This window comes from Talpa europaea (assembly GCF_964194135.1).
Source record: "Talpa europaea genome assembly, chromosome: 2".
In the NCBI taxonomy this organism is placed as follows: Eukaryota; Metazoa; Chordata; class Mammalia; order Eulipotyphla; family Talpidae; genus Talpa; species Talpa europaea.
Genome location: NC_140068.1, coordinates 49,674,615 through 49,690,655, shown reverse-complemented (window position 1 = coordinate 49,690,655; position 16,041 = coordinate 49,674,615). Strand labels below are relative to the sequence as shown.

Here is a 16,041-nt window from a genome sequence, read left to right as displayed (position 1 = left end):
TTCTGTGTCCTTTGGGTAAATACCTAGGAGTGGAATTGCTGGATCACATGGAAGCTCTATGTTTAGTAGGTCCAGAAATCTCCACACAGCTCTCCATAGTGGTTGGACCAGTTTGCACTCCCACCAGAAGTGCAGGAGAGTTCCTTCTTCTCCACACCCTAGCCAACATTTGTTGTTGCTAGTTTTTTTAATATGTGCCATTCTCACTGGTGTGAGATGGTATCTCATGGTAGTTTTGATTTGCATTTCCCTGATTAAAAGTGATGTTGAACATTTTTTCATATGCCTGTTGGCCATTTGCATTTCATCTTCAGAGAAGTTTCTTTTTAGCTCTTCTGCCCATTTTTTGACTGGATTATTTTCTTTGTTGTTGTTGAGTCTCATCAGCTCTTTGCAGATTTTTGTGATCAGTCCTTTATCATTAGTGTTGTGTGCAAAAATGTTCTCCCAGTTGGTGGGGTTTCTCTTTGTTTTTGTTTTTGTCTCTTTTGCTGTGCAGAAGCTCTTTAATTTGATGTAGTCCCAGCTGTTTATCTTTGCCTTCACTATCACTGCTTTGGGTGATGTGTCTGTAAAGATGTCTTTGATGTGAATATCACGTAGTGTTTCGCCTATATTTCCTTCTATGTATTTTATGGTTTCAGGTCTTATGTCTAGTTCTTTAATCCATTTTGAGTTGATTTTTGTGTATGGTGTGAGGTAGTGGTCAAGCTTCATTCTTTTGCATGTAGCGACCCAGTTTTCCCAGCACCATTTATTGAACAAACTTTCTTTGCTCCAATGCATAGTCTTTGCTCCTTTGTCAAAGATTTGTTGACCATAAATCTGTGGGTTTATTTCTGGATTTTCTATTTGATTCCATTGGTCTGTATGTCTGTTCTTATTCCAATACCATGCAGTTTTGATGATTATGGCTTTGTAGTAGAGTTTGAAGTCTGGGAGTGTGATGCCTCCATTCCCTTCTTTTTTTTTCAGGAGAGCTTTGGCTATTCGGGGTTTTTTGTGATTCCATATGAATTTCATCAATAATTGTTCTATTTCTTTGAAGAATGACATTGAAATTTTGATTGGAATAGCATTGAATCTGTAGATTGCTTTTGGTAGGATAGCCATTTTAATAATGTTTATTCTTCCAATCCATGAGCAGGGGATGTCTTTCCATTTCTTTGTGTCTTCTATTTCTTTTAACAGTGTTTTATAGTTTTCTTTGTATAGGTCCTTTACCTCTTTTGTTAGATTTATTCCCAAATATTTGATTTTTTTTGTTTTGATAATAAAAGGGATGGTTTTTTTTTTTTATTTCTTCTTCTTCAGATTTATTGTTTGTGTATAGGAAGGCTACTGACTTTTGCATGTTGATTTTGTATCCTGCCACTTTGCTGAACTGATTGATGAGTTGAATTAGTTTTTCTGTGGAGTTTTTGGGGTTCTCTATGTATATTATCATATTATCTGCAAATAGTGATAGTTTGACTTCTTCTTTTCCTATTTGGATTCCTTGTATGTCTTTCTCTTGTCTTATTGCCCTGGCTAGGACTTCCAGTATTATATTGAAAAGCAGTGGTGAGAGTGGACATCCTTGTCTTGTTCCAGATCCTAATGGAATTGCTTTCAGCTTTTCACCTTTGAGAATGATACTGGCTGTTGGCTTGTCATAGATGGCCTTTATGATGTTGAGGTATGTTCCTTGTATCCCAAGAATTTCAAGGGCTTTTATCATGAATGGGTGTTGCACTTTGTCGAAAGCTTTCTCAGCATCTATTGATATTATCATATGGTTTTTATATTTCTTTTTGTTGATGTGTTGGATAACGTTGATTGATTTTCGGATATTGAACCATCCTTGTGTCCCTGGAATGAATCCTACTTGGTCCTAGTGAATTATCTTATGGATACACTGTTGGATTCTGATAGCTAAAATTTTATTGAGGATTTTTGCATCAGTGTTCATTAGGGAGATTGGCCTGTAGTTTTCCTTTTTTGTGTTGTCCTTGTTCGGTTTTGGTATTAGTGTAATGTTGGCTTCATAGAACGTGTTTGGTATTGTCCCTTCCTTCTCAATTTTTTGGAAGGGTTTGTGAAGGATAGGCACTAATTTGTCTCTGAATGTTTGGTAGAATTCATTTGTAAATCCATCAGGTCCTGGGCTTTTGTTTTTGGGGAGGTTTTTGATTACCATTTCAATTTCGCTGCGTGTAATTGGTCTGTTTAGGTGTTCTATTTCTTCTTTATCTAGCTTTGGGTGATTGTAGAGTTGTAGGAATTTGTCCATCTCCTCTAGATTGTTGAACTTCCAAACAATTATATTTTATCTTACATCTTTTCCAGTTATTCATTATTTATTTTTGTGGGTATTTGTTGGCTCAAAAGATAATTCTCTACTAAATTATTTACTTAGCATACTTTCTTAATATTTACATTAACCTTAAATTAATGTCCTAATCAGTTTCAATATTTGAACTTCTTAATTATTTTTATATATAAAATCAACACTCAATTGCTATTAATTATTACAGAATTTAATTTTTGCAGCAATATACACTTTAAAATCAACTAGATAGAACTTCAATATATATAACATATGGGAGAGATGTTCACTTTATATTTTAAAGGATTATCTATATTTGAAATATACAGCTAATAATGGTAACTCAAAACACATGCCTTGTGGCTATTACTGATGTTGTCATGATGACTAGACATATTAACCTATGTCATCTTGTGGCCTTTGGTGAAGTACACATTCAGGGCTAACAGAAATAATGCTCCTTAACAGAAATAATGGCTCTTCAAAATTTCAAGTATGAAGCCAAAGTCAGAATTTTTTGGCTGAATACTAAGGATGACTGGTGTTTCTCAACACAGATTACAAATCATGTATCTGAATCAGGTAGTTCAGCATGAAATACTCTGATTATATTTGTTAAGTCAGCCAGAAATCATTTTCACTTTCTTTGGAATAAGGAGAGAGAACAATTTATTCCCTGAAGGGAACTCTAAGCAATAGTTTCTGGGCTAGGCATTGCATGACTTTAAATGTAGTGGTCAGGTTTAAAGATGAAGTGATTTTACCTGGTTCCCATGACAACTTGGTCTAATTAAATGAGTAGTGATTTTTAAGGTTTGGCATAATTGTTGATCAAAAAAACTGGTATTGTCTCTTATGTGACATAAAACTTAAAACAATTTTAGTCAGAGGGCCTCCGAGGTGGCTCAGGGATTAAAGTCTTAGTGCTATCAAGCTATTGCCAGCCACTATGGTATGAACTGGATCCCAGGCCAGATAGCTGACTCACATGGCACAGCAGACCTCTCCTGTCTTGCCTACTGCTCCCCTCAGCAGTGTATTTCAGTCATTCTGCCTGTTCTGTTCCCTACTCTGTCTCTGCTGAATCTTCTCACCCCGCCCCAAACCTCTGGCCTACACCCAGGTCTTGTATGCATAAATAAAAATAAATTAAAAAAATACAATTTTAGTCAGAAACTTAATATGACTTTAAGATCAGTTACTGCAGGTTGTCTTCTTGTAGAAAATTGACTTGAAAATTGACTTTATCTTCATAGAGTCCTACTATTTAAAGTCTTTTATTATTTCTCAAAGACATTTGTATTAAGTACTTTTTTTTTTGCCTAAGACAGAGCCTCTGGGTGCAGGGCTATGGCATGTGGCTGTACCTGGATGCGTACTGTTCACACAGCAGGTGTAATGGTGCTGTTGATATAGTGTGATGCTGTGACTCAGGCTGGACATGTTAGTTTGAAATCCTTTGAGATAGAATATAGTTTTGCAGTGTGCTTTAACTATTATTATTCTTCCTTATTGAGGTAATGTTAGTTTAGAACAATGCATTTGATTTAGGGCACTATTAAAAGTCTTAACATAATTTCTTGAAATGAGATATAATGAAAATCCTTCTGCTATCATTATAACCAGTATGCAAGAGGAACAATGACAATAGTAATTTTTGAAAATTTAATTTTTTTTTGTTTTTTTTTACAGTACTGAGTGCTACGTACTACATAATAAGTAAAATAAACATTTATCTTTGACAGGTTTTTGATAGGTCTTTAATAAATTTCAGATGGATAAACTGACTAGGATCAGCAGGTCACATGGTGTTTGAAACTCCTGTCACCAAACGCTATGATGAGGCAGTGGCACAAATGAAGTGGTCTGGAGTAAGACAACAGGGAGTGGGTGTTGAGTGGCAAAATGGGGAGTGTATAATCTCTCTGAGGATCAGCTGCAACTTAGCTTAGGCATCATTGTCATGTGAGTTTGTGGCCTCCCCCCGATCTTTTTTTTAAGCCCACTAAATTTAATAAAGGCACCATCCAATGAATTACGATAGAATTAAAAGTTTGCTTTAAATATTTTTTAGAGAGGGGACACCACTTTTCAACTCAATTAGGTGAAACATTTTTATAGTCCAGAGCTCTTTTATTTCTTTCTGCACACCTATCATGCCATGAATTCATAGGGAATAGGTTCTAGCAGCTCAGGCTCCTTCCCACTGGTTCTCACAAAGTGTGTTTCTCTAGGTAGAGCAGGCTGGTGCTTCAGCTGAACCCAAGTACCCTTCTCTTTGGCTTCCTTTTTCTTCTGATCATTTTCTTTCACACGTTTCAGGAAGTTATCTCGGCTCTTAGAGTGCTTCATGTGCTCTATACGAACATTAATTCTCTTTCCAAGAATCTTGCCCTTTACTTGCTTGTTTACAACAATGCCAACTGCATGCTGGGTAACATTATAGACTCTTCCAGTTTTGCCATAGTTAACATTGTGGGGCATTCCTTTTTGAACAGTGCCCATCCCCTTGATGTCTACAATATCACCTTTCTGATATATTCGCATGTATGTGGCCAAAGGAACAACTCCATGTTTTCTAAAAGGCCTAGAGAACATATAGTAGGTCCCTCTTCTCTTTCCCTTTGTGTTAGTCATCTTGGCTACTTACTGGAAGATGGCAGTTCTGGCCCAAAGGCCCCAGACCAGATCTTGTTAAAATTTAAGAGAAGCTGAAAACACGATTTTTATATGAAATGTTCTTATTTAACAGCCATATGCATACCAGCTCCCCTCCTCTCCGAACAACAAAAGTCATCAGTTGTAATCTCTGTCATCACGTGCCTTTTAAGTCCTCTGTAGATTAATTGTAGTCATAGATTATAGTTTATAAAGATACTATAAAATGCTTTCACAGATTGCTGCCTTTAATCCAAAGTTAATATTAATTAATATTACTGTCTCCATTTAGAAAACCAGGGAACTAGGTATCAGAAACCTGTGCTGTCAGGACGTCATCAGAGAAAAAGGAACTCTGCTGTACTGCTGGTGGGAGTGCAAACTGGTCCAACCACTATGGAAAGCTGTGTGGAGATTCCTCAACCTGCTAAAGATGGAGCTGCCATATGATCCAGCAATTCCACTCCTAGATATTTACCTGAAGGACACAGAATCATTAATTCAAAAGGGCACCTTCACCCCTATGTTTATTGCAGCACTCTTTACAATAGCTAAGCTATGGAAACAACCCAAATGCTCAAAAATAGATGACTGGATTAAGAAGATGTACATATACACCATGGAATATTACTCAGCAATCAAAAAAGATAAACACATGCAATTTGGAGCAACATGCATGGAGTTGGAAGGGAGCATCTCAGTGAAATAAGCCAGAAAGAGAAAGAAAAATACCGGGTGATCTCTCTCATAGCAGGAATTTAGAAAACCTAAATAAGGGACCTGGAAAAAGACTAATTATAATAAAGCAAAAATCAAAATCAACAAGCAACTATAAACCAGAGACACACTACCAGGGCCAGGGAGTGGGGGAGGATTAGGGTCAAAATAAGGGGCGTGGGAATTGTATGAAGAATATAACCAAGATGGAAATGCATACATTGTGCAAAAATGAAAAAGGATGTAAAAATATATATAAAATAAAATAGCTCTTTCCCTCAACTTCCAAAAGTAACACATGTAATTAATTGTGGGGTCTTGTGAGGCTGAGAGACTGGGACTGATGTCTTTCTCTGTTCTTATCATTGAAGCAATTTATTGATCCAAATTACCATTTCATTTGTAGCAAAATGGTACTCAAACCTCAGCCTCAATAGTAGTACTGGGCTTGGCACTTCAGATGTAGTCCACAAATGACAGCTCTGTTAAATGCTGTTGTTTACAGAACATGTTTTTATATAAAAAAGGTCAAAATTAACATAATCCTACATTAGTGTATCTTTTCTGACTTTTTTTCTATACATATTAGCATAAAAATGAGATTGCTTTGGACCTGTTTCTTTTTCCTTCTCACTTAAAATGTTGGCAATATCTTTTATGACATCTGTTAGAGGAGGTGTTTAAAAATATTTTATTCATTTCAAGTTTTTGTGGAATGAGTTTGGGATAACATGTCAGGATTTCAGAACTTCCATCCTCTTGGGTGAAAAAAAATTCTGTCTGTAGCACCGACTAGCTGCAGCCCAGTCCTCAGCATCTGTATCTTTCTACCAATAAGCAGTTACAAAAATGTGAGGGAGGAGGTGATTCTTGAGAACTGAGAAGATTTTAATTTTATACTTTGAAAGTTGAGTTTCATAAACAATCAAATGCTAGCGGAAATCTAAACTGTTGAGACAGAGATTAAACTGAAAAGTCTAAAGCAGGTGTTAAAGATGAAAATGTAACTGCACTTCATAACTGATCCAACTTTTTCTCCCTCTGATATGGTTGATTATCTCCTTTTCCTTTAATCCCTTTCCCTGTTCTTGCATAGTAGGACACACATGTTTTGTTGAAATGATATAATTACATGGAAACATTTCTGCAAAAGGAACAGCTTAAACACAGTAGCATCTTTCAAGATATGGGGCAGGGCTGGGGCAGCTTATTGTCACTGAACTCTACCCCCATGCCTGCTCATCCACACTCTGTTATATGTGATGCTGGGGCTCAGTCTCTGCAAGCTTTCCTCCTTTGTCAGCCAGATTCCCATTGCCCTCCATCTAAAGGGATCATTGAAGGGTCTGGACATTGTTTCTTTCTGTTCCTGGCAGTATCTCCATAGAAATGGCTCTGGCAGTCCTGGTGGATTCCAGTGGTAGCAGGTCTTTCAGAACCAGCCTCAACACACCCCTTCAACGCTGCCAGCTCAGCCAGGCATTGCCCCCTTCTTAGAGATCTGGGTGCTGGCTCAGTGGGGTCCTTCGAGTGTCTCAGTTTTAATAACCTCACTCCTCTTGTCTTAGGGGTGCTGGTTATGTTACCTCAGTGCCTTTCACCTTTGCAGTTCTCTCATACCTGGTCAACTATTCTTTGTACTGCATTCCCCTTTCTAAAACATCTGGTGTAGATCTGCTTTCTAACTGGACCTAACTGATATGTAATACCAGACTGGCCTTGTTTTTTCATCCATAATTTTATTCCATGTGGCTGCAATGTTTCTCTCCAGTACTTCTTAACTATTGATTGGTGATGACGGGTGAAATAGCAGATCGGCACAACATTTGTTAAGAATTTCAAGTAGAGGGCCTCCCCTGGTGGTGGCACAGTGGTTGAGTGCTGGGCTGCGAAGCTGCCCGCAGCCTCTACAGCGCTGGTTCGATTCCCGGCCACCGGGATGGTCCCACAGGCACAACAGACCTCTCCTGCTGCTCCTGCTGCTCCCCTCAGCAGTGTATTTTGTCAGTCTGCCTATTCTGTTCCCCGCTCTGGCTCCAGTGAATTCTCTCACCTTCCCATGCTTCTGACTATACCCAGTGCTTGTATAAATAAATAAATCTTTAAAAAAATAAAGTTCTTTACAAAAAAAAAAATTTCAAGTAGAATTTACTCTTAACAATACATTCTGTGAGGTTTTCTTTCTCTATAAAACTTGAGTATTGTCTATAGTAACATAATACTTGTCACTCAGATGCTTTAGGAATAGCAGATGCGTTTCACTTCTAATGTACCTCCAGGTAATATAAAAAGTATCCATGTCTAAGTGACATGCATGACTTTATATTTTATTTATAAATCCATAAAAACAATTTAAAGAACCTCTTGCTGAACTTTTATGTGGAAAACAATACTAGGTTAAAGGAGACACCTAAGACTACACCCTGAGATCTGTGCCACCATAGATGTGGTGGAATAAAAATTAAAAGGGGAGATTGTAACATGTGTTTCCCAGGAAAGGGGGAGGTTCCAGGTTTTCTGCCCACCCAAAAGGAGGGTAGAGCTGAGCAGGGAGAGAATAAGCTGCAGAGGAGACTGAGGAAGGAAGGAAGCAGGATGCAGAGCCAGAAGGAGACCTGGAGGAGGCACATGTAGCAGAGAGATGCATGAAGAAACTGCGTTTGCCTTTTGGTAGTGGCTTGGTTGACACAGATGTGGGTGGGAGACCCGTGGGGTGGTGACAATGATGTTTTTGTCTTGATTTTGCTCTTTTCCTCCCAGACTTGTCTGGTTGTTTCTGACCCTTTTCTGTGGGTCCCCACTGCAACATGCTTTATACTTGTGTCAGGCTTTGGGGCCTTGCTCTGGGCCAGTCCTGCTTGGGTGGACTCTTACCCACTCCGGAATGGGTAACTTTGGGTGCTTGGTTTAGAAACTATATTTTTTGCCTTTCCTGTATTGTTTCCTAATTGTATTAAAGTCCTTTTTCCTTAAAGTCTCACATGTTTTGTGTTGATGCGGAGGATGGCAGAAATAATTAGAGCAGGCAGGTTTGCAGGTTCTGGAGTGCCCCTCTCCATGTCTTGTTACAGAATGAGTCACAGGCCACGGCCAGTGGCCAGGGGTCTGTGAACCCTGAGTGGCCTACTCGGCCACCATCTTACAAGCTGCAGCTCTGCCTTTCCGCCCCAGGTCAGAGTTGCCGGGTCCCCAGGTCAGAGCCCAATCTTAGGAGGTGCCTTTCAAATCCACCCTGAGCTCATGGCCAGATCTCTGTGGGTGGGCAGCTGCACCTCAAGGTATGGCCTGGAACACCGGCCCGGGGGCCAAGGACCGATGCAGGACAAGGCACCACAGAAGCTGCTCAGCATTTCTCACCTTGCTGATAAGAAAGAGGCCATGATCTTTGTGACCCTTGCCCTGGCCTCCTGCGGCTGAGAAGTGCCTGGAGCAGACTCCTGACCACTGATGCCACCTGCCCTTGATGGAGCACATTTTCTAGCTTCACCCTTCCATTCTCTCTTTGTCCAAAGGGAAACTAAACAAGTGAGATCCATACAAACTTAAAAAGAGCGGGCCTCCCTGTTGGTGCGGGGCCAAACACTGCAGTCATTGCAGCACGAGTTCAATCCCCCACAGGCCAGGGAGCTACCCACATGGTGCAGCAGACCTCATTCACCCACTTGCTGCTCCCCTCAGTTGTGTATTTCAGGCAATCCACCTCTTTTGCTCCCCACTCTGTGCCTGGTGAGTCCTCTCACCCCCCCGCACCTCTGATCTGCACCCCAGCTCTGGTATGCATAAAGGAAATAAATCTTTAAAAAAAAAATCACACAAACACAAAGGCAACCCCCAGAAAGGGATGAAGTGTTCACACACACCCTGTGTCTGACCAGGCCTGCATCTGCAGCACTGACACAGACACACACACACAAGAGCAAAGAAGCCAATCACCCCAAAACACGGCGAGCAAAGGAGCCCCGTGGTCACTTCTCAGAGAAGAGACCCCAACTCTGTAGACGTGGGCAGACACTTTGCCATCCTTATTCTAGGAAGGTTAATATGAACTACAGGAGAGGGGCCCTGAGTGCTGTGAGGGGTCCAGGAGAGAACACTCCATAACGCCTGACACGCACACCCCCCCAAGCCCCCCCCCATGGACAACAGCTGAGCAGACCCCACACACCTCCCTGTGTGAACAGGGGCCTGGGCAACAAGGACACCAAACCCAGAAGCGCAGGAGGGGGCGCCAGGGATCATGGAGGGGTGACTTCTGCCCCCAGGGCCCAGGGTGGGGGGTTCTGGCTGTTTTGGACCCTTTCCTGACTTGGGGCAGCTCTTGGGCTTCAGTGGCCCTGCTTTGGGACAACCCTATTGGGCTGGGCCTTTCCCCACAGGGGCAGGGGTGTTGGGGGGACAGGGAACTCTGGGTGCTGGATTTGGAAACCGTCTCTGTCCCATTTTCTTTGCTGCACACTCATTGTAGTAAAGTTCCTTTCCACGAAAGGCCCCACGCACCAGAGGATGTCTTGTCTCAACGCGCTGGACGACAGAACCGATTGAGAATGGGCAGGTTTGGGGGTGATGGGGTGTCCTCACCCTGCCCTCCGACCCTTTGTTGGAAAGCAAGTGAGAATGACAAAGACAAATACCCTCCGTTGACTTAGCAGGTGAGGGAAAAAGTAAAATTCCCGGAAAAAAAGAAGGGACTCTAAGAAGCCGGCGAGGTGGCTGAGGGGCAGAGGAAAGGGGAGCCGACAGGCCAACGGGAAAAATGTCAGGGACTAACAGGTGTTGGGCAGGAAAGGTCAGGAAAATAGATTGAGGTCACGGGGTGCTGTTACCGAGGGATCCTGGGGGGGGTCTCTGAGGGGCGATGACTTGACAATGACGTCGAGGAAGTGCCACAGCGGGCGCTTCAAGCAGAAGGCACGTCCCGCGCAAAATTCTGACACGGAAAATGTGGTTATTGTCAGCGAAGTTCATGGGGCCTGTGGGGGGGGGGCGGAGGGCGGGGAGTGGAAGGAAGCTGGAATACCGCCCTGTTTCAGTCATGCTGGTTGGATAACCCGCCACAGAAACGGTAATTTGATTTTCCCCTTGGAGGACTCCGCCTAGGAAGTCAGCCCCAGGTCTGGGGAAACAGACTGATCAGCGGCCCGGAGGGAAATAAATAAATAAACAAATGCATGCACAGACAGGAAATCCAAAGCCTAAGAGTCAAGCAGAAAAGACCCCCACGCGGCCTCCCTGGGGGCGCAGGGGTGAAAGAAAGCGCCATCAAGCTCTTGCCAGCCACTGCAGCAGGAGATGCATGCCCCGCCGGCCAGGGGCAGCGCAGAAGGGGGCAGCAGACCCCTCCCGCCTCCCCGCTGCTCCCCTCACCGGGGTATTTCAGTAGGTCGGCCTCTTCTGACCCCCACTCTCTCTGGTGAATGCTCTACAACTCCCCCCCCCCCAATTCTGGTCCACACCCCAGTGCGTGTATACACAATAAAAAACTTTTGGGGGAAAAAAAAAGAAAAGCTTCCCACACACACACACCCACATTTCCCCCACAGCGCCGGCAGGGCACACACTAAACCCGACGTGCTTGTGAAAAGGAGGAGCCTTGTCAGGAACAGTTGCCAAAGAGAAAAGTCCATCAGAGGGAAGCGGAGGTTCTCACCCAGGGGAGCAGGTGTTGACGGTTGAAACGGGCCGGGGACTGGATTCCACGTGGGAACCGAGATGATTTATTTTGGGGGGCGACGTGTCGGGTCCCTGGAATGTTTTGGTTAAATGCAAAGTGGAGCCTGGGCTGAGAACACGCGGGGTGCTGGTGTGAGGTTAACTCGGCGGCGAGGCGGGTTCCGAGAGTGACCTGGGGAGCCCCTGAGCTGCTGGGAAAGTCTCCCGCGCGTTTGCAGCCACCGGAGGGTCCGTTACTTCTCCAGCGTCTCTCCCGAAACACACACTACGCTGCGATCCTTTGCGAGGCGGCCCCGAGCAGATCCGGGGCGCGCGCGGTGGCGGGGCTCAGAGCCAGAGCGGGGGTCTCTGGCGTCCAGGCAGCCGCTGGGGCTCGGGCGCCGGGGCCTCTGCGGCAGCACCTGGGCCCCGGGCGCGGGAGGCGCGGGGCGGGCGGGGGCGCACACCTGGGCGCCGGGGCGGAGCAATAAGGCGGCGTCTCCACCGCCGGGCGGGCTCGCGGCCCCAGCGAGAGAGGACCTCGCGGGAACTCTCTCTCTGGAGCAGAGCCCAGAGAGAGTCCACACCCCCCGGGTGCTGGGGGGGTAGCCTGCCCGCCCTTCAGCCCCCGCACCACCTCAGCACCGCATCCCCGGGCCCTCAGCCCCCGGCCCGCCCGCGCCGCGCCCGCCCAGAGAGCGCGGAGAGTGTGGGTTCGCAGGGGCCGAGAGCCTCCCCCGGGCTGGGCCTCCTGCTCTCCCCGGGCGCTCAGCTGCGCTGTCGGGGAGAAGGCGAAAGGGCCACGCCAGGCCCCGGCCGCCCCGGGACCCTCTGCCCGTGTGCCCGGAGCCCTCCGGAGCCGGCCCGGGCTACAGGGCCAGCGCCGACCGGAACGCGGCCCCCGAAGACCTGGGGCGGGAGCGGGGTCGGGCGGGGGATTGGGGTGGTGGCTCCAGACCCGGCGCCGCCGGGGTACGGTGCGCGCGGCGGTGGCCGCCGACAGCCTTGGGCCCCGCTCAGAGCAGGTCTGGGGTGAGTGTCCCCCGAAGCTCTGCCCGCGGGGGGAGGACGAGCCTGGGGGCGCCGCGGACCCCCGGGAGGCAGACGCGGCTCGGGAGATGCCGCGGGACACCTGAGGGGAGCGGGCGAGCTGCCGGCGGGGACCCGTCCAGGACCGCGAGCCGCAGACGCAGCGGCGGGGCAGCAGGAGCCCGACGCCCTAATCCGCTCGCCCGGAGCCACGGACGGCGGGGACACCAGCGCACGCCAGAGGCTGGGGCGGGGGACGCCTTCTCCGTGGTGCCCTGGGCGGGGGGGGCGAGGGGATCCTCTGTGCACCCCGGGAGAGGAGAGTCGGGGCGGCCTTGAGCGGCCTGGGGGCCGGTTCTCCGCAGCAGGCGGGAGAGTCTCAAAAAGCCGCCCAGACGCGCCAAAAGCGGGCGCCGAGGTCAGGAGCCCCGAACGTGTGGGGCGCAGCCGCGGATGCTCCCGGAGCAGCGGAGCCTCCTCGCGGCGCCTGTGGGCGAGGCCCGTTGGCTGGAGAGTGAGGGTGGGGGCCCGAGGAACCTTAGGGGGCGGGAGGGGCCCTGGCCCGTGGGGGACCCCACGGCGGGGGGGGGGGGCGGGAGCGGCCCCGCGGGGAGCGCGCTCTCCCCAGGCGGGCGGTGCCCACGGGCCCAGGGCTGGCCTGAGCGCAGGGGCCGCCTGGCAGCGGCGGTGATGAGACCTGGTGCGGCGGGGACGGCAGTGAGTACCCCTGGGGCTGGGCGGGTCCCCCAAGAGAGCTGAGGGTCTCAGACCTCACAGTGCTCACACCTGGGGCCGGGGGCTGTGTGGCTTTTGCGCTGAGGCCTCAGCCTGGAGAAGGCTCGCGAGCCAGACGCCCCAGCTTGGGAGGGCGGAGTCAGCCGAGACTGAGCAGTGGTTCCCCCTGGAGGGAGCGGGGCTGTGGGGGGCAGTCGAGAGCGATCCTTGGGGGCGGGGGGGGGGGGGTGCGCGCGCAAAGGAGCTGCTCATTCAGCCTTCTGGGGTGTCCTGGCTGGAAGGAGCCAGTTTCTGCCTTGTCTGCTGTGACTGTGCTCAGTTGCGCCGCTCACCTGTGTGGGCCATGGCCGCAGGGTCCGTGGCCAAGAGGAACTGAGGTGGCGCCTGTCGAGAGACTTAAACTGGCTGTGTGGACTGAGGAGTAAGGCAAGACTGCTTCCCATGGGGTTGGCGCGGAACACCTTTGTGGCCAACCTGGGGTAGTGAAAGGGCGTTTGGGAGCGTAGGCTTTGGTCGGAAGTCTGAGGGGGGGCACCTGTCAGAATGGGTGGGAATGTTAGGGCACACTTGAGCTGGGGGCTGTGAAAATAAAGGTTGCTGCAGACGGGAAGGAGCAGAAGACGATGGGAGCGAAGCAACTGAAAATAAGGTAAGAGGGCCCAGGGTAGAGGCCCCCGTAGGTCAGATTTCTCCCTGGTTGGATCTGGCGCCTCCTACCGACGCTTCTGGCGTCGTCAATTTTTGTTTCTGCCCTGGGAGGTGGGCGGGGCTTCTTCCAGCACCTGGGGCCGCTCCTGGTGGCTTCTCCTTTCTGCCATGGAGGAGATAGAACCTGGGTGGAAAACCTTGGTCCCCTGGCATTTGGTGTCAGTTCCCCAGGGTGCAGGTCAATCTGAGCCCCTGGCCTGCACACATTTGGGAGGAATTGGAGTCCCCATCAGGGAGGGAGTCCAGTTCCCCTCAGTTTGGGAGAGGGTCTGTGAGTTTCCCTCAGTTTGGGGCTTCTGTGGTGTGTCAGGCCTGGGGAAGTGGGAATTGGGAAACATTGGGTATTTTCCTTGGGTATCTCGTACTTGGAGTTTCCTGTTCATTTTTGGAAGCCAGGGATATAGTTAAAATGGTGAGAGCTGGATGTTTGTTTCATCTGCAAGCCCCTTGAGACAGTGTTAACTGAGTTGGGGACTTGTAGCTACCAACCCATGTCTAAGAAGCAGCTCCTCTCACTGTTTCCCTGCAGGAGCCCAGGAGCAGCTGACAGTGGGGAACAGACTGATGATTTTCTAACACAAAAGCAGGCAGAAAGCGCTCCTTGTCCACCCCGGCTGGCTCAGGCTTGACTTCCTTATGACTATCCTCTTCCACAGTCTCCCCCTGGCATCCAGGGTCGATTCAGGTGCTTTGGCTCTAGGCAAGCTGGGATAACCCTGACTCTGTGGACACTGGCAGGTGCTGGAAGGGCTGGGTTGTCCCCATGAGAACAGTGGGCCTGGAACAGGGATTCTACTTCCCTTACTTGGTCCTCACTGTGTGCAAATAGCTCTGTGAATCTGAACGTTGTGCCTGTGTAAGGAATTCAAACAAGTGTCTGGAATTAGGTCTTGGTTATTTAAAAATTTGCTATTTTTCTTATTTTTGTGTGTTTAGTTAGACAGCTCATTCAGTATCTACCATCACTGGGATGTCAAGTAAGCTGAAGAGAGTGTTCTCCGCTGGAAAAAGGCCTTTTCCTCCTCTGAATTCGCTGGCCTCTTTGGATCACGCTTGGGGACTTCTGAGATCAGGCTCAGTTGGTTTTGTCAAAATGACTGGACTTTGTAGACAGCTGTAAAGGCCATTTTCTTATTGGCCATTAAAAGTGGCAGAAATCTACATTCAAGTAAACATTTGGTAGCCTGTCACTTGGTTGATACAAGGAAATCTTGTGGAACCACAATAGAGCTCCTGAGACACTCCATGAGTTTCTCCCTTTCCTCCTGGGAAAGGCATTAGATGAATTTGTCCTATTTGGCTTCCCTAGGAGAGTAAAACTAGAAGGGAAGCCTTGTCACTTGGGAAAATGGGTAAAACTTTGACATGTACAGAAATGTTAACATTGGTTTTCTAAAACACGTATACAACCTCTCAGTCTCTGATAGGTGTGTAAATTGTCAGTGGCGACTGGCACCTTGTAATATTGTATACTTCAGTTGCTTAACATCTACAGCAATTGTTTCTGGAGAAAATAGGGGGGAAAGGCCTCAACAGATTCCTACTGATGGAATTTGATGGGTTAAAAATTTTTTTTTCCTACATTCCAGTCTATTCCAGACTGAATAGACTGTTGGAGATACGACTGGTTTTTACTAAGTTTTGGCATAATACTGGTAATTTTGTTGCATTCTGTTCTGATTCAACAAAGCTTTCTTGTTTTGACTGACCAGGACCTGGTCAATGTTAAATTATTATTATTATTAAATTATTTTTTGTAGCAATGTTAAATAATTATTTTTTCTTTTCTCAGCAGAGCTAACTTGTGTTTGTGTTTTCTCTCCCCTTGATACCAACGCAGCATGAAAATAGTGGTAGTAATTTTTACTACTCACTTCAGTGTCTATTTTTGCATCACTTCCATAGGGATTTTGTGTGCTTAAACAAAAGCAACTGGAGATGAGTGTCATTGTGCGGCTAGAGAGGCGTTCTTCCAAGAAGCTGAAACAGCTGGACCAAGGAGAAGAGAACCCGCTGCTTTGTCCATAGGGCTCCAAAGACACCCCCCCCCCCCCCCCCCCGCCCAAGGGCAGTGAGGAAGCTGCCTCCATGGGCAGGACTGGAAGACCAGGAAAAAAAAGCCCTGGTACCCTGGAGAAGAGGAAGCCCAGGTGGAGTCTAGTGAGACCAACTTTGTTCTTGAAGCCCACGTGGACCGGACCTCAAGAGTTCGCTCTGATCCTCTATAGCGTGTACCG

General features: G+C 47.4%; 1 protein-coding gene across 1 annotated transcript; it reads right to left on the bottom strand.

The window, feature by feature from the left end:
• Positions 1-4,462: 4,462 nt before the first annotated feature.
• On the bottom strand, positions 4,463-4,945 carry LOC311167129 (large ribosomal subunit protein eL21-like; the record flags this gene model as incomplete). The annotated part of the gene is made up of 1 exon (XM_084227945.1): positions 4,463-4,945. The coding sequence occupies one exon, from the start codon at positions 4,943-4,945 to the stop codon at positions 4,463-4,465; it is 483 nt and encodes a 160-aa protein (XP_084084071.1).
• Between the last annotated feature and the right edge of the window lie 11,096 nt (positions 4,946-16,041).